This window comes from Jaculus jaculus, chromosome 10 (genome assembly GCF_020740685.1).
Source record: "Jaculus jaculus isolate mJacJac1 chromosome 10, mJacJac1.mat.Y.cur, whole genome shotgun sequence".
Classification (NCBI taxonomy): Eukaryota; Metazoa; Chordata; class Mammalia; order Rodentia; family Dipodidae; genus Jaculus; species Jaculus jaculus.
In genome coordinates, this window is record NC_059111.1 from 96406067 (window position 1) to 96428063 (window position 21997).

Consider the following 21997-nt stretch of genomic DNA (forward strand, 5'->3'; position numbering starts at 1 on the left):
TTCACCAGTCTCTCCATGTGATTGATATCAAAGTTGACCAACTCTTATCCAAAGTCATAAAGGATACCGATACTGCAGGACTCTCAAGGGAAAGTGGATCTGGAAGAAACCTCATATCCTAATTCATTCAAAACCTCAGCATCGGGCTGGAGAGATGGCTTAGCGGTTAAGCGCTTGCCTGTGAAGCCTAAGGACCCCGGTTCGAGGCTCGGTTCCCCAGGTCCCACGTTAGCCAGATGCACAAGGGGGCGCACGCGTCTGGAGTTCGTTTGCAGAGGCTGGAAGCCCTGGCGCGCCCATTCTCTCTCTCTCCCTCTATCTGTCTTTCTCTCTGTGTCTGTTGCTCTCAAATAAATAAATAAAATTAAAAAACAAAAAACCTCAGCATCGAGTGGGGGGGGGGGGTCAGGTCCTGTGCTAGGAACAGAGGTGAGCAAATTGAATTCCCTCTGTTTAAAGAAATAGAGCGGCTCTCTTTAGTCCCAGGTTGGCCTCAAACTCACATCGATCCTCCTACCTCTGCCTCCCAAGTGCTGGGATTAAAGGCGTGCGCCACCATGCCCGGCTTGAAGGAAATGTTAAGCCTACAGATAAAACAGGGGTCATACTTACAGTTAGAACAGTTATCACTTAGGACGTCATCCGGGCCTGTTCACTTTTGAACAGACTGTGAAGGACAGGCTGAGGTATGGCTGCTGTCTTTGAACGAGTGTCTGGTGAGTATCTGCAATGTAGCAGAACCTTCCTGGGTAAGACTCAGTGCCCTCCAGTGAAGGGCTGAGGTAGACGGCATGTGATTTCAGGAGTCTGTCATCAGGGAGAGAGAATGGATCAGCTAGGACTCAATGCACACCTGCTTGGTTCCATTCATTGGCTACTTTCTGTCTGCTCCATCTTTCTTACTTGTTCCCTAATGTATCTTTATTTTGGAGGGGGGGGGGGGGGAAGGCACGACAATTGCTATGTTTCAGGTTGTAATGGCAACCTCTGGAGAAGGCAACCAGCCCAAGAAAGCAGCAACGCAGCAGCAGCATCAGTCTCGGATGGCCCGGAGACGCCTGTCCCAGGCCCGCCATCGGGCCACCATGATGTGGCTCTTCAGCAAACTAAGAAAGAAGCTTTACTACCAGTCAGATCTCATAGCCTCAAAGGTATAGGGACCTGGGGGTGGTGGAGGAGACATTCCCATGCACGGTGGGTTGGAGGCAAGGAATGGCCTAGAGGTGCCAAAGCCCTTCTGCCCATCCCAAAGGCTGGGGCTCTGTGTGCTCAGTGACCAGCTGCAGATGCCTCAGGCTGCTGTGCCTACTGCCCATAGGTAAATCGTGTGAGCCAGGCCTTGGGAATAAATGCATGTGCCACCATGCCCAGCTAGAGACAGGGTCTCTGGCAGCTGCATATGAGTCTGGCCCACCTGGAGCAAACCAAACTGACATATGAAGGGAAACTATGGGCCTGAGGGGAGACCTTAGTTACCCAGTGACCTCTGTGACTATCCTGTTCATGGGCAATGGCCAACCCAAGACAGATGTACTCCAGGACTCCATGCATGTGTCCAAACACACATTGACCACACCATACATGCATTCACACACCACAGGCAAACCATTGCCACATATATACACATACACACACTCAGGTTTTTAATTTTTACTTACTTGTGTGTATGTGTGTGTGTGTGTGTGTGTATGTGCACATGCCAAAGCTCAGGTGTGAAGGTCTGAGGAGTTCTCTGTGCTTCACCTTCTTGGAGACACAGGGTCTCTCTCTCTCTCGTCTGTTTTTTCGAGGTAGGGTCTCACTGTAGGCCAGGCTGACGTGGAACCCATTATGTAGTCTCAGGGTGGACTCGAACTCACAGTGGTCTTCCTACTTCTGCCTCGCAAGTGCTGGGATTAAATGCATGTGCCACCATGCCCAGTCAGAAACAGGGTCTCTTGCAGCTGAGTATGAGTCTGGCCCACAAGCAGCTCTATATGGGTGCTAGGAAATTGTCCCTGGGCCACCGGCCAGCAGGTTTTGCAAGCACGTGTCTTTAACCACTAGGCCATCTCCCCAACCCTCTCTTTGGTTTTTGTGCATTGACCACGTCTTTCCACTAGGTAACAGGGCTCTCCAAGTAAGCATCTGTCTTTCCTTGCCTGCTCTTTTGTTTTTGTTTGTTGTTGCCATTATGAGACAGCCTTTCTCTGCATCTCAGGCTCAACTCAAACTCTGCATAGCCCAGAGAAGGCAGCCAAGCCTAGCCTTGAAATCATGATCCTTTGTCCCCTAAGTGCTGGGGTTGCAGAGGTGTGCCTCCACACGCAACTCTTTTTCTTACTCTTCTGCTTTTCTTTTCATACAGCTCTGTAACTGCTAATTAGGAGCAAGTTACTTAATTAGCTGCCAGAGATTGGAGGAAGGCCCAGTAGATGGGTAATGGTTGAAGCAATGAAATTAGTAAACTGAGGGTATTACAGGAAGCAAAAGAATGCAGAGATAGATATTTATAGTTCCTTTACCCTCTTAAGAAGAAGAGAGAGTGCCACAATTGGTGCCTTCAACCATAGGTTCTTGGGCTGAAGGGATGGCTTAGCAGTTAAGGCATTGCCTGCAAAGCCAAAGGATCAAGTTTCGATTCTCCAGGATCCACATTAGCCAGATGCACAAGGGGGCACTCATGTCTGGAGTTCGTTTGCAGTGGCTGGAGGCCCTGGTGTACCCATTCTCTCTCTCTCTCCTTCTTTCCCTGTCAAATAAATAAATAAATAAATAATTTTAAAAAAACAATAGGGTCTTATTGTGTAGTTGTGGTGGGAAACCAAGAGCTTTGGCAATAGCCTATTTTGTTTCTGGGGGAGGGCCTCATGGGCCTTTCTGACCAATAACTCACTGGTAGGTATCCCACTCCTGGTACTGGGATTTCTTTTCTTTTCTTTTCTTTTTTCTTGTAACAATATATGGCTTCTGGGAGCAGCTTTATTCACCCATCCAGGGTACTCACTCCTTTTGTTGTTGTTGTTTTTTTGTTTGTTTTTTGAGGTAGAGTCTCACTGTAGCCCAGGCTGACCTGGAATTCACTATGTAGTCTCAGGTAGTCTTGAACTCTTGGCAATCCTCCTACCTCTGCCTCCCAAATTCTGGGATTAAAGGCGTGCACCACCACACCTGGCCTCACTCCTTTTTTTGTTTTTAATTTATTATTTATTTATTTCCAAGGGGAGAGAGAGAAAAAATATGGGTACACCAGGGCTTCTAGCCACTGCAAATGAACTCCAGATGCATGTGCCACCTTGTGCATCTGGCTTATGTGGGTAACTTCCCTGCTTAGCCATCTCTCCAGCCCTGCTTGTTTGTTTTTGGTATTTTCCAAGTAGGGTCTCATTCTAGCCTAGACTGACCTGGAACTCACATTGTAGTTCCAGGCTTGTCTTGAACTCACAGCAGTCCTTCTACTTCAGCCCTTCGAATGCTGGGATTAAACGAATGCACCATCAAATGCACAATCATGCCTGGCCCAAACTCTTTTTTTTTTTAATTTATTTGACAGAGGAAGAGGGAGGGAGGGAGAGAGGGAGGGAGGGAGGGAAGAAAGGAGGGAGGGAGAGAGAGAGAGAAGAGAATGGGCATGCCAGGGCCTCCAGCCACTGCTAAGGAACTCCAGATGCATGGACCACCTTGTGCATCTGGCTAACATGAGTCCTGGGAAATTGAACCAGGGTCCTTTTGGCTTTGCAGACAAATGCCATAATTGCTAAGCCATCCCTCCAGCTCCCAAACTCCTTTTAAATCAGGCCTCTAGCCACTGCAAACGAACTCCAGATACATGTGTCACCTTGTGCATCTGGCTTATGTGGGTCCTGGGGAATTGAACCTGGGTCCTTTGGCTTTTCAGGATAATGGCTTAACTACTGGGCCATTCCTCCAGCCCCTAGTGTTTTTAGATTATGTGGAGTATTTGAATTTATCCAATGAATATCTTGAGAAAAGTACATTGGAAGTTAACCTTCCCATGGCACATCATCATAATTTGAGCAGAAGTTGAGCTCTAGGCCTTTGTGCAAACCTGAGAGTTAACACATCCAGCTCTGCTTCCTTCCCACCCTACCCCACCGCAAGTAATCTATGTAGACCTCTGCCTATATGTGGCACTAGCAATTGGGTATTTTTAAAAATATTTACTTATTCATTTATTTATTTACAAGCAGAGACAGGGAGAGAGAGAATGGGCATGCCAGGGCCTCTAGCCACTATAAATGAACTCCAAATACATGTGCCAATTTGTGCATTTGGCTTTATGTGGGTGCTATGGAATCAAACCCCAGTTGTTAGGCTTTGCAGGCAAGTGCCTAAACCACTGAGAAACCCTTCAGTCCCATAGTTTGGTATTTTTCCAGAAACTTCAGTATTTCGGTGAGGACCCATTACCAGGATACTCCATGCCTTGTATGCATTAGAACAACCTCCTGTCCTTTTCACTGAGAAGATCTAGGATGTAACTTCACATTTAAGAGAAGGTGGCTCAAACTGGGGAGGAGTTTCCTGGGTCTACAAAACCAGTCTGTGCAGTGAAAGTCTGTCTTTTCAGCAATGTCTATCTGTGTCCTCAGTGGCAGGTCTTGAATAAGGCGAAGATGTACATTCAGGAACTGGAACAAACCCTGGATAATGTGCTGAAACTCAAAGGCAAGAGATCCTCCCTCCTTGGAGAAGGCTGGTGTGGGTTTTCTAGATGTTTATATGCCAACTGTATTTCTTTTTTAAAAAGATTTATTTATTTTTATTTATTTATTAGAGACAAAGAGAGGGGTAGGTGGGGGAAGAGAGAGAATGGGCACACCAGGGCCTCTAACCACTGCAAACAAACTCCAGATGCACACACTACCATGTGCCTCTGGCTTACATGGGACCTGAAGAATTGAACCTGGGTCCTTAGGCTTTGCTAGCTAGCGCCTTAAACTGCTAAGCCATCTCTCTAACCCTTTCTTTCTTTCTTTCTTTCTTTCTTTCTTTCTTTCTTTCTTTCTTTCTTTCTTTCTTTCTGTCTTTCCTTCCTTCCTTCCTTCCTTCTTTTTTTTTGAGAACTCTCTATTTAGTTTCATAGCCCATTTTTTAATTGGGTTGTTTGATTTCTTATTACTTTGTTTTTTGAGTTCTTTGTATATCCTGGATATTAATCCTCTGTCAGATGTATAGCTGGCATGGCATGGGTTTTATATTGAAAGCAGAGATTGGGTTACAAAGACTCAAAAGGTATTTGTAGAGAACCAACTATGTGCCAGGCACTGCACTGAGATGTAATGGAGATTACTGCCCGTTCCCCTAGGGGGCTTGCAGCTTAGCAAGATGGACAGGGGCCATGGGGTTGTGAGTTTGATGGGTCTTCTATTGGGATGTGGTTGAAGGCGTCTGACCTTACTTGGAGAGGCCAGAGCAGAAATGAGTCAGTGATTGTCCTGGGATGAACCTTCTTCATACCTTGATGGAGAGGTTGGAAAAGTTCCTGGGCTCCCTAATGCTGAACCTGGAAGGGTCCAGAGTTACAACTGTGATCTCTGTGGGCCAGATAGTTAGCAGAGATTGACAGGACCTGATTTTTTTTTTCCCCTCTTTGTTTCTCTTGCCTTCATCTCCCTGATAGAATCCTTCAACCTGGAGGATGGGAATGCAAACAGCTTAGAGGAGGTCAAGGAAGTATATGCCAGAAATTACTCTGAAAGTGACAGGTAAGACCTAAGGAACACCAGAATAGAAAACTGCTGTTATGTACTGGCAACTTTCAGTGCTGAGTTTACAGCAGTCTCCCTTTCCCACAGCATGCAAAACCATCATGGCTACCACATGCACAGTTGCATCTGTGACGTTCTGGGGATAACTTTTTATCTGAATATTATGGGTTGGTTTTTTTTTCCCCCCAGTGATAAAAATAATCCCTATAGAGAAAAGCCTGAAAACACATAGCAACTCACCTCTCAGAGAAAATCAGTGGTCATTTTGAAGAATATTCATCCACCTAATATGTTTCATTTTCCCCCACTACTTTTAGAGGATTGAGATCACAATATTCATCATGTATTATAAATACACACACACACACACACACACACACACACACACACACACACACACGTACTATTATATGTTCCTCAAATAATGGCTTTATTGGAGGGTACATAAAAGGAAATACAGATCGTGGCTTTTCAAATCTTACAAAAACCTGAAAGAAGTCAAAGTAGGCCTCAGAGAGGAAAGGCATCCATCATATATGCAGATGTTGCCAGGGCTGCAAGGGGAACTCTGAAATATTACATTCAAACTTTGAAAGGGAGACTGAGTTGAGAAACATCTTTCTCCTACCCTACTTTGTTAGTTATCTTTTTTGTTCTTGTGACCAAAATACCTTAGAAAACAACTTAAAGAAGGCCAACATTTATTTTGGCCCCAGCAGTATATCATGCTGCCAGGAGCATGTGGCAACCGGCTGCATAGGAAGCAGAGAGAGGGATAGAAAGAGCCCAGGGACAAGATGCCATCAAAACCTCACCCCAGTCACCTACCTCCTCCATCCAGATCCCGCATCTTTAAGTTTCCAGAACATCCCGACATAGTACCACTGGCTAGAGACCAAGCCTTCAACATGCGAGTCTTTTGGGCTGGGGAAGAGCGCTTCCTATCTGCTCCGTTCTGCTCTCAAAAGATGATCTAATGCCCTCAAACCACACCACCCTGCTCTTGCATCCTTCAGGGCTGCTTTGATCATCATTTAGACTGTAGGGCAGTGGCCGGGCCCTAGGATAAATCCAGCTCTAATGGCACGATATTCATCCGGGTTGGCCTCTGATGAGATGTAGAACACGCACCATCTTTACTGTCCTGGAGGGGCCTACAACCTACTTGGTAGTCACCAAATGCCTGCCTGTGTGAAGGAAGGTTGTTTCTCAGGGTTTTTGGCAGGGTGGCTCATGACTTTTATTTCCTTCTCTTTTTCTTTGTTTTCCAAATTTTTAAAAATATCTTATTTATTTGAAAAGAAGACACACACACACACACACACACACACACACACACACACGCAGAGAGAGAGAGAACCAGGGCCTCTAGCCACTGCAAATAAACTCCAGACACCTGTGCCACCTTTTGCATCTGGGTTAACGTGGGTACTAGAGAATTGAACCTGAGTCCTCAGGCTTTGCAGGCAAGTGACTTAACTGGTGAGCCATTTCTTCAGCCCTGTTTTCTAAATTTTTATATAATGAATGCATACCATAGCCTGTAGAATATAGTTGGGGGAAGATAACACATTAAAATTGAGTTAGACAACATGAAAACATACAAAATTGTATCAAGTAGGAGCCACCTCATTTCATATACACAGTTTTACCCTCTTTTTCTGTCTCAAACTAACAAAATGAGATAAGCAATATAATTTTTCCACTTCTGTTAATATGGTAAAATAACTTTGGTTGATTTTCAAATGTTGAACCATCAACCTTTGGTCTATTTGGTCATTATCTGTCTATCTCTATTTTTTTTTCTCTTGTGACCTGGGCTTTCTGTTGAATAACAGGAAGTGAAGGGTTATTTGATTTGATTTTTGATTTTTCAAGGCAGTGTCTCACTCTAGCTCAGGCTGACCTGGAATTCAGTATGTAGTCTCAGGGTGACCTTGAACTCTTGGCAATCCTCCTACCTCTGCCTCCCAAGTTCTGGGATTAAAGACGTGCATCACCATACCTGGCTGTATTTTATTTTATTTTTTTAATTTAATTTTTTCTTTCTTTTCAAAGCAAAGTCTCATGCTAGCCTCCCAAGAGCTGGCATTAAAGGTGTGTGCCACTACGCCTGGCTATTTTTAAAATTTTGTTTTGTTTTGTTTTTTTGAGGTAGGGTTTCACTCTAGTCCAGGGTGACCTGGAATTCACTATACAATCTCAAGGTGGCCTTGAATTCACAGCGATCCACCTACCCCTGCCTTCTGAGTGCTGGGATTGAAGGGGTGTACCATCATGCACAGCAATTCTTTTAAAAAATATTTTATTTATTTGAGAGAGATTGAGAATAGGCACATCAGGGCATCCAGTCACTGCAAATGAACTCCAGATGCAAGTGCCATGTGCATCTGGCTTACGTGAGTCCTGGGGATTTGAACCTGGGTCCTTTTGGCTTTGCAAGCAAGTGCCTTAACCACTAAGCAATCTCTCCAGCCTTTTTTTTTTTTTTCCTTTGGTTTTTCAAGGTAGGGTCTCACTCTAGCCCAGGCTGAGCTGGAATGCACTGTATAGACTCAGGGTGACCTTGAAGTCACAGCCACCTTCCTATCTCTGCCTCCCGAGTGCTGGGATCAAAGGCGTTTGCCATCACGCCCAGCAGCCCTTTTTAATGTTATATCTGAAGGTTTATTTTTTTAATATTATATCCGAATCCATGTTCACTGGTTATTTCTGTTTTCTTCCCTAAGTATGGCCTTAAGCAATTTTCTTGAGAATAGCTCCCCAGCACGGTGCCCAGCAGAGGCAGCTGGCGATGATGCTATGGAAGGACAGAATGAGGAAGAGCGAGAGGAAGACCAACAAGAGGAAGAGGAGGAAGAAGAGGAAGAGGAGAAGAGAGTAGATGACTTACATTCTGAAGGAACTTTATCACCAGACCTCCTGGAATTTGAACGGTGTGAACAATTGTGTGGGATGGTTTCATGTACACAGAGACAGAGACTCCAGCTGGCCTGTGCTGTTGCCTCCAAGCATGCCTGATTCAAACCAGGCAGGCTTTGAATCATGGGAAATAAAGAATTTCCATGTAGGATGCGCACAGGAGGGCATTGGCCAAGGGCTGGACAAATACTCTTGTGTTTGTATTGTATAGCAAATATAGCGTTTTTATTTAGAATGGGTGTAATTCTGGGCTCAAGGAGGGAGTTATTGATGATTTCTAGGGCTCCCTCCACCACACATACACCATACAAAGTCAACTTTTAGACTTAAAAAATCAGATCACATGTACCCTTTTAAATTTTTAGTTATTTATTATTTATTTGAGAAAGAGAGAGAGAGAGAGATAATGGGCACACCAGGGCTTTCAGCCACTGCAAACAAACTCCAGAAGTATGTGCCACCTTATGCCTCTGGCTTATGCGGGTCCTGGGAAATCGGAACTGGGGTCCTTTGGCTTTGCAGGCAAGAGCCTTAACTGCTAAGCCATCTCTCCAGCCCTAGAACATATGTACTTTTAAAGAAAGATGCTGACTGCCTGGATCAGACTGCCCTTGCTGCTGCCTCCTCCATGCCTCTAGGCTTTTCAGCAGCCATATTGGATCCTAGAGACGAGAACTAGGTAGCAGACTCGCTCTACAGAGGTGCCTTTCAAGTCTCAACTTAAAGCAAGTGTATATATCAGGCGAGCAAATTCAAGGCCTTAGAATTTTAAGAAAATTTCCCATAGGGAGGAGAGCTGAGCCAGCCACGTCACTCACCCTTCTATAGGGAAGAGCGTTTGGGGGGAGGGAGGGAACGGTGGGAGGGACACCCAAGGTGGTATCTGCATCCCCGGGGCCCCAGAACAGGCAGAGAGCAGACTAAGCTGTTGGTAATCCATGGATTGGTGGCCAAGCTTGCAAGGTGAGTTGTGGTCGCACCATGAGTAGATTCCTAAGGATCTAGCTTGGGGTGTGAGACATGTACCACTTCTGTTCCAGGTACCTCAACTTTTACAAGCAGGTGATGGACCTTCTGATGGAGAACTCCATCATCTCCCCTCAGGACGTGACGCGCCCCATCGTCTCGGCGGCCATCTCCCACCTGTGGCAGAGCCTCTCTGAGGAGAAGAAGGCCAATCTCCTGCAGGCCTGGGAGCAGCGACACAGCGGCCTCCCTGACCTCAAAGAGGTGGCCTGCCTGGAGCTGGCCTATCTGGAGAACAGCCCAGAGGACAGTGGAGTGGACAGCCAAGGTGCCAGCTGTTCACTGGCCTCCACCCCTGAGGAGGTGAGCAGACCCCGTGGATAAGGTGAGATGATATGGAAGAAGCAGAGGAAGGGCTCTGTCAGGTCTGCCCGCCTCCCCGACTCCTACCTCAGTGAGCCTGAGAAGTTTGGGATTTGTTCTCACAGTAGGCTTCCAATTTCTTTTTGCTATTGATAATTTCCATAAGAATAGACAACAAACCATAGTAATTCTCCCCACACACACACACTTTCTCCTTTGCAACTCCACTCTCCATCATACCCCTTTCCTCTCTCAATCAGTCTTTCATTTTGATGTCATGATCTTTGCCTCCTATGATGATGGTCTTGTGTACATAGTGTCAGGCACTGTGAGGTCATGGATATCCAGGCCATTTTGTGTCTGGAAGAGTGCATTGTAAGGGCATTGTAAGGAGTCCTATCCTTCCTTTAGCTCTTACATTCTTTCTGCCACCTCTTCCACAATGGACCCTGAGCCTTGGATGGTGTGATAGAGATGATTCAGTGCTGAGCACTCCAGTCACTTCTTCTCAGCACTGTGGTGCCTTCTAAGTCAAGGTCGCCACCATCTGAAAAGAGAAGGTTCTCTACCCAAAAGTGAGAGTAGCATTAATATTTGGGTGTGCACATTAAGAGAAGTGCTTACCGGGCAGTTTGGTGAACATAGTATATGCATTTAGCCGGACACCGGCAGACATTACATCCCTAGGGCCCCTGTCATAGGTTTTCAGTATCCGACATGTATTCCATCCTGTGGAGCAGGATTCCAGTCCAATTAGAAAGAGGCTAGTTGCCCCCATAACAGATGTGCCGCTATTGCACCTGTTGGCTCATTTGGCTTCGCTGGCCAAACTTAAGGCTTGTTGGACCTTGAATTTCTTCACCATACCCTCCATGACCACCCCGCACATACCCAAAGACATTTTATCTGCTCTTGCTGTGACCTGGGCTTTCCATGGAATAATAGGAAGTGAAGGTTTATTTTTTTTTTAATATAATTTATTTGCAAGGAGAGAGAGAAAGGAGAGACCGAGACAGACGAGGTTGTAGAGGGAGGTGAGAATCATTTGGCTGTCAGTGACTTGATTATTCAGCCATGAGGAAAGATGCTTATCACATGGGGGGGGGGTCCTGGCTAGTGAACTGACCTGTGATGTCCTCCAGGACTCAGGCTCCCCCTCCCTTCTCAGTGGTCGGCTTCCTCCAAGGCTGGTTTCTCAACCCAACCCTCCTCTGCCCTGCTCTCAACCACTGGCTGTGGAGTGTCAGCTGGAACAACTGGGGCTACTGTCATCCTTCCTCCCTTAAAACTGATAGAGAAGAAAAGAGCTCCTCTAGGGAGTCATTCTTATTCAAGGAAAAACCTTTCCAGAAGCTTCCACTGTACCTGTCTCCTATCCTTGGCCAGCATTGGCCAGATGAGAGACGATTACCCTGGGACCAGTAGAGCTCAGTCCTGAAAGGCTGTCAGTTATCACCTCAGAGAACACTGCGACCACCCACTGGAGACCACCACAGCCTTCACTGTAACTGTATCTGTCAGCTTTGAGAAGTTACAACAGCCATGGCCTACAAAGCAGGCCCAGAATTAGGGGAGCCTGGGAAGAATGCTGCACCCCATCACCCCTCTGTCCGAGCGGCAGGCAGGTTTTGCTCTGTCCCTGTCGTGTGGTTTGTAGGACATATGGCCTCCTTGGCCACTACCTCCCCGCCTTGTCCCTCCGTGGGTGGGACTTTTGAGGAGACAGCCACACTAGTCTCTCTTTGGAGTCTTATAGCCAGGATGCTGTCAGACACCCACACATAGCCGCACACGTGTGTAACTGTGCATACAGGCATGTGTGTAGACACGAACACACACTGTTCAGGAAGGAGGAGGCATTGAAACTGAGCAATTGTGATTCTTGGGTTTTTAAAAATATTTTTATTTATCTACTTATTTGAGAGAAAGAAAGAGGCAGAGAGAGGGAGAGGTGGAGAGAGAAAGAGACAATGGGCGTGCCAGGGCCTCCAGCCACTGCAGATGAACTCCAGACACATGCGCCAACTTGTGCGTCCGGCTTACATGGGTCCTGGGGAATCAAACCTGGGTCCTTTGGCTTTGCAGGCAAGCGCCTTAACCACCATCTCTCCAGCCCTGTGATTTTTTGTTTTATAGAGGAGAATTCACAGGATGAAGTAACTTGCCTGAGGTCACATAGCCAGTTAATGACCAGGGCTGGGAGCCGGCCCACCTGTAACTCCACCCTGATTCAGCGCTCCTGGCATGAGCTGATGCATGGGCTTGAATCCTCCCCACCTTGAAAGGCCTGCATGTGCCTTTCCTGGCTGTAAACTGAGGCTCTGCCCTGGCTCTTGCTTCTCACACCTGAGCTAGTGTCTTTTTGTTTTGTTCCAGAAAAAGGAGTTAGGGTTCTCAGAACTTCCTCCCCACTGTCAGCCACTCTGTGAGAAGGGCAGAGAGACTAAGTTTGGGCTTAGCTGTGGCATGCATGCCCTTTGGGGACATAGTGTGCCTACAAAGAAGCTCTCTGCTCCTCCCTAGCAAGCTACCAGGAGCAGGCGTGGGACTGCGTGGTGGTTTGATTCAGGTGTACCCCATAAACTTAGGTGTTCTGAATGCTAGGTTCCCAGCTGATGGAGATTTGGGAATTAACGCCACCTGGAGGGGGTGTATTGTTGGGGGCGGGCTTATGAGTGTTGTAGCCAGTTTCCCCATGCCAGTGTTTGGCACACTCTCCTGTTGCTTTTGTCCACCTGATGTTGGCCAGGGGATGATGTCCACCCTCTGCTCATGCCATCATTTTCCCTACCATCATGGAGCTTCCCCTCAAGCCTGTAAGCCAAAATAAACCATTTTCCCACAAGCTGCTCTTGGTTACGTGATTTCTACCAGCAATACGAACCAGACTGCAACAGACTGCAAAGCTCGTTCTAACCCAGGGAATTTTGTGCTTCCTTTCAGATCCTTTTTGAAGACGCCTTCGACGTGGCAAGTTTCCTGGACAAAAGTGAAGCTCCAGGGGTCTGTAGTCTCAGGTGAGGAAGGCAGCTTAGCATGGCAGGTGCAGGTGGTATGAGGTTATGTATGTGTGCATTTGTGTGAGAGTGGGAAAGCATATGCCTGTGAGCTTGTGTGCATGTGAGACAGCGTGTGTGTCTGCTTTGCAGACTCTGTAGCCCCCAGATAGACACATAATTCTGTGGAAGTCCTTGGGATCTTCTGTGTTCTGACATTGGAAGACTGGTCTTAGGATACTGCCACCAGTCCTGGGGTGACGTTGTCTGGAGCATTCTCCAGAGCACACAGTCTTCGATCGTGGTGCAGGGCTGGCACGCGCACACAGGTTGGCAGTGCAGGGCTGCAGTCATCCATCTCTTACTTGCCCCGTTTTTGCAAGGTATCCTGGTTCTGCATATCCCCTGCTCAGGGCAGCTATAGCCCTGCCCCAAGCCCATATTTACCCAAAATGCCAGAGGCTGCATGACTCAGAAACAAGAGACATTTCTTGGTCGTGGTTCTGGAGACAGGAGGGTCAGTTCGCTGTAAGTGGTGCCATTCAATGTAAGCACGTCTCTCTGGGGCCGCTGTTTTGTAAGCTCCTACTAACCTGCCAAGGCCCCACCTCGTAGTGCCATCACGCCAGGCATTGCATGCCAGCATATGAGTGTGGAGGGAGACACAGACCTTCAGACCACACTATCTGGAGCTAGGTGGCCTAAAGACAGGTAATCACGGGGCTGGAGAGATGGCTTAGCGGTTAAGTGCTTGCCTGTGAAGCCTAAGGACCCCGGTTCGAGGCTCGGTTCCCCAGGTCCCACGTTAGCCAGATGCACAAGGGGGCGTCTGGAGTTCGTTTGCAGAGGCTGGAAGCCCTGGCGCACCCATTCTCTCTCTCTCTATTTGGCTCTTTCTCTCTGTCTGTCACTGTCAAATTTAAAAAAAAAAAAAAAAAGACAGGTAATTGCAGTCAACCAGGCAGAAGTGGTCAGGGAGAAGTGGGAAACAGAGAACCTGAGCCTCCATGGGGACCAGCTGAGAGAGTGGGGGCCCTCTAGGCTGTATGAATAGGAGAGCTGCCTTTATGGTGCCGATGGAAAGATGCCTGATGTGTGGGTTTCCCCCATGAGAATAAAGGTGATGCTTACATCCTAAATATCTCTATTGGCCTCTCCATGGGGCCTGGTCTGCAGAGAGCCTTCAAGGCTGCAACCTGGATGTCTTCAAGCAGACAGCTTCAGGCAGCCCACACAGACATGGTCTTTCCATCCCACCTGCCCCGCCATGCAGTCCTCTATGGTCATCTTACACAGCGATACCAGCTCTTCCTAGTTATGTGTGGAGCATCAGTTTAATACACATGGCTGGAAGCAGACCTTCCTATTTCTGCACTGGGTTTAGGCTGCAAAGATAACTTTGTCCAGAAGTTGCCAGAGCAGACTTGCCAAGCAGGACTGGGAAGTCCTTACCTTGCTGAAGAGATTAAAAGCAGCCTATTAAAAAGATCATTTCTGGGCTAGAGAGATGGCTTAGTGGTTAAGCGCTTGCCTGTGAAGCCTAAGGACCCCAGTTCGAGGCTCGATTCCCCAGGTCCCACGTTAGCCAGATGTACAAGGGGGCGCACGCGTCTGGAGTTTGTTTGCAGTGGCTGGAAGCCCTGATGCACCCATTCTCTCTCTCTCTCTCTCTCTCTCTCTCTCTCTCTCTCTCTCTCTCTCTCTCTCCCTCTCTCTCTCTCTCCCTCTCTGCCTCTTTCTCTCTCTCTCTCTCTCACTCTCAAATAAATAAGAATGAACAACAACAACAAAATAAAAAAAAATATATCGTTTCCTGCTCTCCAGCCTGCGTCAAGGCTGAGCTCTCTGGTAGATGCACTGAGCAGGGGCCTCTTGCAGGTTGAGCATCTTGATACAAGCGTCACCTGTCTTGAGCATCCTGAGCTGCCTCAGATGATGGACCCAGAACCGCGGGGTTCACCACAGAAGGCTGACTCTGAGAGTAAGAGGGGATCTTGCTCCCTGGCTCCGGAGGCCATGGCTTAGAACACTGATCAGAGCACAGAGCCCATCTCACCATAGTCTTGAGTTTCCCAGGGGCTTCCAGACATGAAATTATGTGGAGGCAGTGCACAGCTTCCAGGAAGAGCTCTGGGCTACTTCAAAAGCCATCAGGGTGTTTAAAAGCTTATTTTTTTTTTGGAGCTGGGGAGATGGCTCCGTGGGTAAGAGTGGTTGCTGTACAATCGTGAGGATCTGAGTTCAGTCCTCAACACCCACTTAACAAGCTGGGCATGGCTGCACATGCCTGAAACCCAGCTCTGAGGAGGTGGAGACAAGAGGATCCTTGGGGCTCACTGGTCAGCCAGTCCAACAAAAACCCAAGGAGCTCCAGGCATAGTGAGAGACTGTCCTGAGAAATAAGATGCATAGAGGAGGAGCTGGAGAGATGGCTTAGCAGTTAAGGCACTTGCATGCATAGCCTAATGACCTGAATTCGATTCCCCAGTACCCACGTAAAGCCAGATGCACAAAGTAGCGCATGCATCTGGAGTTCGTTTGCAGTGGCTGGAGGCCCTGGCGTGCCTAATCTGTCTCCCTTCTATCTCTGTTTGCAGACAAATAAATGCAAATATTTACTTGAAAAGACGGATAGAGAACACTTGATGTCTTCCTCAGAGTACATGCATCTACACACACACACACACACACACACACACACACACACCAACAGAGTTTACACTGTGATCTAATTTAGTGTGTGTGCACACGGGACGACTGCAGGACAGCCCGAGGAGACGGTCCACAGTCACGCTCTGAGGCACAGTCTCACTTTAGCCCAGACTGGCCTCGAACTCACAGTGATCCTCCTACCTTTGCCTCCTGAGTGCTTGAATTAAAGGCATGTGCCACCATGCCCAGCTTCCTCCACTTTCAAAACAAAAAAAACATATTTGCACGGGGTGGGGGAGCAGGGAGGGAGAACGGGAGCACTGGGGCATGCTGCCACTGCAGACGAACTCCAGATGCATGTGTCACTTTGTGCATCTGGCTTTACCTGGGTACTGAGGAATCGAACCCAGGTCATTAGGCTTTGCAGGCAAGTGCCTTAATCACGGAAAAATCTCTCTAGTCCTCCCTCCACCTTTTTTTGAGACATGGTCTCGCTGTCTTGGAACTTTCCTAATTAGGCCAGCAAGCCCAGGGATCCTCCTGTCTCCATCTCACCAGTGCTGGGGTTACCTGCACATGCCACCACTTCCAGCATTTTTGCGCGGCAAGCACTTTACCAAATGAGCTCCCTCCCCAGCAGTGAGAGTCGGTCTTTGACGGGGTGAGGAACAGGTGGCAGCAAGCACCAGTGAAGGCTGAGGACTGGGATGTCTGCTTTTTTTCTCTCTGCTATCACTAGCAGCATGGAGCAGCCCGAGGAGAAGTTTCAGCTCTACATGCAGATCATCGACTTTTTAAAAAGCCTTTGCTGTGTCAACACCCAGTTACACCAGGTAAGACAGAGGAGGGATCAAAGAAATCTCAAGATCTCTAACCCCCATCTTTAGGATGCAAAGAAGCCTCTTTGGTGGTGGCGGGGGGAGGGTGGGGGGGGAGGGGAGCTAGCTTACCATCACCCTGACTACCCCATAAGGGGCCCTGGACAGAGGTTTCCTTTTAAGCTCGGTCACCTTCCATCCATTGCCTTCTGTAGGAAAGAGGGTACCAGGAAGAGTGAAGGAAAAGACAGGAATGTCCTCCAGGGCCACTTTACATGGGAGCCTTTTGAAGAAGCCACCAGGGGCTGGAGAGATGGCTTAGCAGTTAAGCGCTTGCCTGTGAAGCCTAAGGACCCCGGTTCGAGGCTCAGTTCCCCAGGTCCCACGTTAGCCATATGCACAAGGGGGCGCACGCGTCTGGAGTTCGTTTGCAGAGGCTGGAGGCCCTGGCGCGCCCATTCTCTCTCTCTATCTGCCTCTTTCTCTCTCTGTCGCTCTCAAATAAACAAATAAAAAGTAACAAAGAAGGCACCAATTCCCAGGCAGTGGCTTCAAGCAGGCCTTTGTAAATCTTGTGTGGCATCTTTACAACAGTGTAACCTGTTTCACCATCTTCTACAACTCTGCAATATTGGGGGGGGGGGGTCAGTTTTTGAAAGATAATTTCTCTCCCCAGAAGCCAACCCTGCAACTGACGGTGGCACAAGTCATCCAGGTTCTGGTTAGGAGGCTCCCATAGGGGAGGAAACAAACCCTTTCAGATTCATGACCATGGCTTCTTAAATATTTTATTTATTTGAGAGAGACAATGGGTGTACCAGGCTCTCTACCCACTGAAAATGATCTCCAGAGCATGTGCTACCTTGTGCATCTGGCTTACGTGGGTACTGGGGAATCAAACCTGGGTCCTTAGGTTACACAGGCAAGTGCCTTAACAGCTAAGCCATCTCTCCAGCCCAATTTTGGCTTTTTTTTTCCTGCTAACTTTGCCAAAGTAAACTGCTTATTTAAAATGCTAAGTGATATAGTTATGGCAAACATTTGCCTAAAAGTAATTAGGACACCAGCAAGATACACTGGGCACTTCATTTTTCCCTCATAAGACCAATTTGAATCCCTAGCTAGGGTCAAACATTTGTCCCCAAAGATAACTCTCCACTTCCCACCAGTCTGTGAGGTGGTCACCCCACCATGGCTGCTCTTTCTGCCAGATGTAGTTAAACTAGCCCGCTTCACCTTGACTTCCAGAGCAGATTCAAGCTGGACGTGGTGGCGCACACCTTTAATGCCAGCTCTTGGGAGGCAGAAGTAGGAGGATCGCTGTGAGTTCAAGGCCACCCTGAGACTCCATAGTGAATTCCAGGTCAGCCTGAGCTGGATAGAGTGACACCCTACCTTGAAAAACCAAAAAATAAATAAAATAGAAAAAGAACGGATTCAATGCACAGTGAGGAAGGGAAAATGGCAGAACAGAGACAATTGAATATCTTTTGGTAAATTTCAATTTCATATAATGTACATGGGTTGTCTACTTAAGAGACAGCACTGTGTGGCTAGCAGGAATACTCATTCCGGGGGCTGGAGAGATGGCTTAGCAGTTAAGGTATTTGCCTGCGAAGCCTAAGGGCCCATGTTTGACTCTCCAGATCCCACGTAAGCCAGATGCATAAAAAGTGAGGCAAGTACAAGGCTACACATGCCCACTAAGTGAAGTGTATGGAGTTCGATTTCAGTGGCTGAGGCCCTGGCATGCATATTCTCTCTCTCTCAAAAAAAAAAAAAAAAAAAAGGAAAGAAAAATAGCTGGGCATGGTGGCGCACGCCTTTAATCCCAGTATTCAGGAGGCAGAGGTAGGAGAATTGCCATGAGTTTGAGGCCACACTGAGACCATATAGTGAATTCCAGGTCAGCCTGGGCTACCATGAGACCTTACCTCAAAAAAAAAAAGAAAAGAAAGAAAGTAAAAAGAATACTCATTCTTTTTTACAGTGATGCCAGCAAGCCTCTTGGGACTTGTCTCTTCCCGTAAAAGTACATTCTTGGATTTTTGCTCTTCTTTTTTTCCCTCCCTATCACAGAAAACATATATCCTGTCATTTATTAGTCCTGCAGATCATGTTGATCCTTGTGGGTCCTGGGCAGTACCCCTAACCCCAGTCATACCTCCTGTGAGAGTCAGCTCTGGTCCCATGTGGATTGGAGGACAACCTCTGTAAACCAAGCCCCCCTTTGCTGAAGAAGGAGTTCCCGTCTGCCTTGTTCTCCTGGGAGGAGGAGGAACAGGCACGAAGAGTCTCAGAGGGGCGCAGGCAGAGCTTGGTGGGAGACAGCTTGCCCAGCATTTGAGCAGCCCTGAATTTTATCTTCTGCACTGGGAAATGAAAGAGTATTAGAGGGGCTGGAAAGATAGCTCAGTGGTTAAGGCGCTTGCCTTCAAAGCCTAAAGATCCGAGTTCAATTTCCCCATACCCACATAAAGCCAGACGCACATGGTGGCACATGCATCTGGAGTCAGTTGGCAGCTTCTGGAGGCGCTGGCATGCCCATTCTTTCTGTCCTCTATCTCACTATGCTTACAAATTAATAATTTAAAAAATGGGGGGCTGGAGAGATGTCTTAGTGGTTAAGGTGAATGCCTGTGAAGCCTAAGGCCCCTGCATCTGGAGTTCGTTTGCAGTGGCTAGAGGCCCTGGCGTACCCATTCTCTCTCTCCTTCTCTGTCTCTAATAAATAAATAAATAAATAAGTGAGAATAAAAAATCTTTAAAAAAAAAAAAGTATTAGAGAGGTGATATCAGACAGTCTCCAGGGAGTCACATGTGCCTCTCATTCAGGGTAAAGACACTGGCCAAGCTTGAGATAAGACAGTGTAGGTGGTCCCAGGAGCCCAAGTGTTCTGGAAGGGATCTAAATCCTGAGTCTGTCACATGAGCTCCTTGATTGATGTTCAATATACTCTGTTTTCCTAAGACCCTGAAAGTCTACTTCAGAGCTGAAGGTTTGGAGAGATGGCCTAGCAGTTAAGGGGCTTGCCTGCAAAGCCTAAGGACCTAGGTTCGACTCCCCCGAACCCTCATAAGCCAGATGCACATGGTGGTGCATGCATCTGGAGTTCATTTTGCAGTGGCTGGAGGCCCTAGTGTACCCATTCTCTCTATCTCAAATAAATGATAAATTTCTGGCATTTGTTGGCACTAGTTGCTGAAGATATTGAGCAGGGCATTGGTCCCAGAGGGAGCTGCCACACCAGTTTCTTGAATGCTCATCCCAGGGTGCTCTGCAGGTTTAACATAATTTTGCAAGCGTCAGTGGTCGCCTGCTACTCACACTGCCTTGCATTTTGTTCTTTTGCTAACAGCCTGTCTCACATACAAAGAACTATCCCATTCCCTTCTTAAAAACCAACTGCATAAGCCAGGCATGAGGGCACACTCCTTTAATCCCAGAACTCAGGAGGCAGAGGTAGGAGGATTGCCATGAGTTCGAGGCCACCCTGAGACTACACAGTGAATTCCAGGTCAGCCTGGGCCAGAGTAAGACCCTATGTCAAAAAACAAAGCCACACACAAAGAAAGTGCATGATATGTTTAATGATATCCAGATAAAGCTTTAAGATATTTTCCTCGGGGCTGGAGAGATGGCTTAGCAATTAAGGCACTTGCCTGCAAAGCTGAAGGACCCAGGTTCAACTCCCCAGAACCCATGTAAGCCAGATGCACAAAGTGAAACATATGTCTGGAGTTCATTTGCAGTGGCTAGAGGCCCTGGCATGCCCATTCTCTCTCTCTCCCTCTCTCTCTCCCTCTCTCTCTCTCTCCCTCTCCCTTTTTCAAGTAAATAAATAAAATATACAGGATTTTTTAAAAAGAGACATTTTCCTCTTTGCGGGGGGGGGGGAGGGGTGGCCACTGAAAATTCCCTTCTAAAAGTCACAGAGTGCAGAGTTGAGTGGAATGGGATCAGGACTACCCGTCCTTACTCCCTGGCCAGAAGCCAGAGGGGAAAGATAGTAGAGACTGGCAGAGTTAGGCATGCCCAAGTTGCTAGGACCTTCTTAACCTGCCTAGAACCCTTCGGTACCAATTTCAGCCTCTTCCACGCTGTTTTGCAGGAACCAGCGCCTCCCGCTGATGAGGAGATGATCAAGCTGAAGTGCATGGAGACCTTCGATGATGAAGACATGTAATGCGGCCGCCTGCCAGGGAAAGGGGCCGGCTGGCAGGAGGGGAGCTTTCAAGTTTGAATGCTGGCTGCTTTGGTTGCACCAGCCTTGGCCTTCATAACTCTGAAATGGGCCGTTTCCAGAAGTATTTGATGTTCTTAGTTTCTGATGAGGGAGCAGGAGGAGTGTGTTGGAGGCAGTTTCTGAGTTTGAATGCTGGCAGCTACGGCTGCACCAACCTTGGGCCTTCCTGATGCTTTGAAATAGGCTTTTCCCAGAAGTATTTGATGCTTGGAGTTTCTGGTGATTATAAGATTTAGAAGATGTGTCCCCCCCCCTTTTTTTGAGAGTGACAGACAGAGAAAGAGGCAGAAAGAGAGAGAGAGAGAGAGAATGGGTACATCAGGACCTCCAGCCACTGCAAACGAACTCCAGATGCATGCGCCACCTTGTGCATCTGGTTTACGTGGGTCCTGGGGAATCAAGCCTCGAACCAGGGTCCTTAGGCTTCATAGGTAAGCGCTTATCCTCTAAGCCATCTCTCCAGCCCAAGAACCCTTCTTTTAAGGAATGGGCTCACCCTCGTTTTCAAGGCAGTCTCCTTAAAGTCATCTTCTCAGCCTCCAGTGAGCACCTGATTGGGTGGTATGCAAAGTCACAGGTACCCTGTGGGGACTCCTGCTGGTTTGGTTATAGCAGTTGTCTCCAGGGGTTGGGCGTCTGTGCTTAACCTGCATCTGGCAAAAGCAGCAGCAGTAGATTGGACTGAATCCACAAAACCAATGAACAACTATGTCACACGGCCTCACTGCCAGCTGTGACTTCCCACTCTCAGTGAGCTAGTGACTGGGAAACTTTGTTTTTTATTTGAGGGGGTAAAGTGTGAAAACAAAACAAAAAGAAATGTCCTGCCACTAAAAAGTTAGGATGTAGAAATATGGGAGCATCTGTTAGGGTTCACAGTATTGGCCACGTCTATTGCTGACTCTAGATTCCAATTTCTTTCATTAATGTTTTTATTTGTAAGGAGAGGGGGAAGGGAGGTGACGAGGATGGGCTTGCTAGAGCCTCTTGCCACGGCATATAAACTCCAGATGCATATGCGCCACTTTGTGGCTTTATGTGGGTACTGGGGAATCAAACCCAGGCCATCAGGGTTTGCGAGCAAGTGTTTTTCACTGCTGAGCCATCTAGGTTCCAGTTTCTTAAGCTGCATGTGGGGCTTGCACAAAAAAAATCTTGGCAAAATTTTCTGAGCATGCAACAAACAAAAGTTAATTCAGAATCAAATTCACGAGGAATCCGAGTTGCTTGCAGCGACGCCCACGCAGGCTGCTCGGTCCCGAACACGCCAGCAGAGCGCTTTGCGCCTGCGCGCTCGCGCTACACCTGTGCTCAGACTCGAA

The 21997-nt window shown here is 47.7% G+C and overlaps 1 protein-coding gene across 1 annotated transcript; it reads left to right on the forward strand.

The window, feature by feature from the left end:
* The first annotated feature begins 977 nt into the window (after positions 1-977).
* Positions 978-20636, forward strand: Stra8 (stimulated by retinoic acid 8). Its single transcript, XM_045161064.1, has 8 exons — positions 978-1151; positions 4593-4668; positions 5624-5708; positions 8441-8647; positions 9674-9962; positions 12906-12979; positions 16350-16443; positions 20541-20636. Exons 1-8 carry the CDS (start codon positions 978-980, stop codon positions 20613-20615), a joined length of 1074 nt encoding a protein of 357 aa, XP_045016999.1. The 3' UTR covers positions 20616-20636.
* The last annotated feature ends 1361 nt before the right edge of the window (positions 20637-21997 follow it).

What these genes read in the sequence shown, in the direction of transcription:
- Stra8 (XM_045161064.1), top strand. Translation starts at nt 978, where the DNA reads ATGGCAACCTCTGGAGAAGGCAACCAGCCCAAGAAAGCAGCAACGCAG. An exon ending in TAATGTGCTGAAACTCAAAG is followed by an intron (nt 4,669 to 5,623) that starts GCAAGAGATCCT and finishes TCTCCCTGATAG; the next exon opens with AATCCTTCAACCTGGAGGAT. An exon ending in TGGCCTCCACCCCTGAGGAG is followed by an intron (nt 9,963 to 12,905) that starts GTGAGCAGACCC and finishes GCTTCCTTTCAG; the next exon opens with ATCCTTTTTGAAGACGCCTT.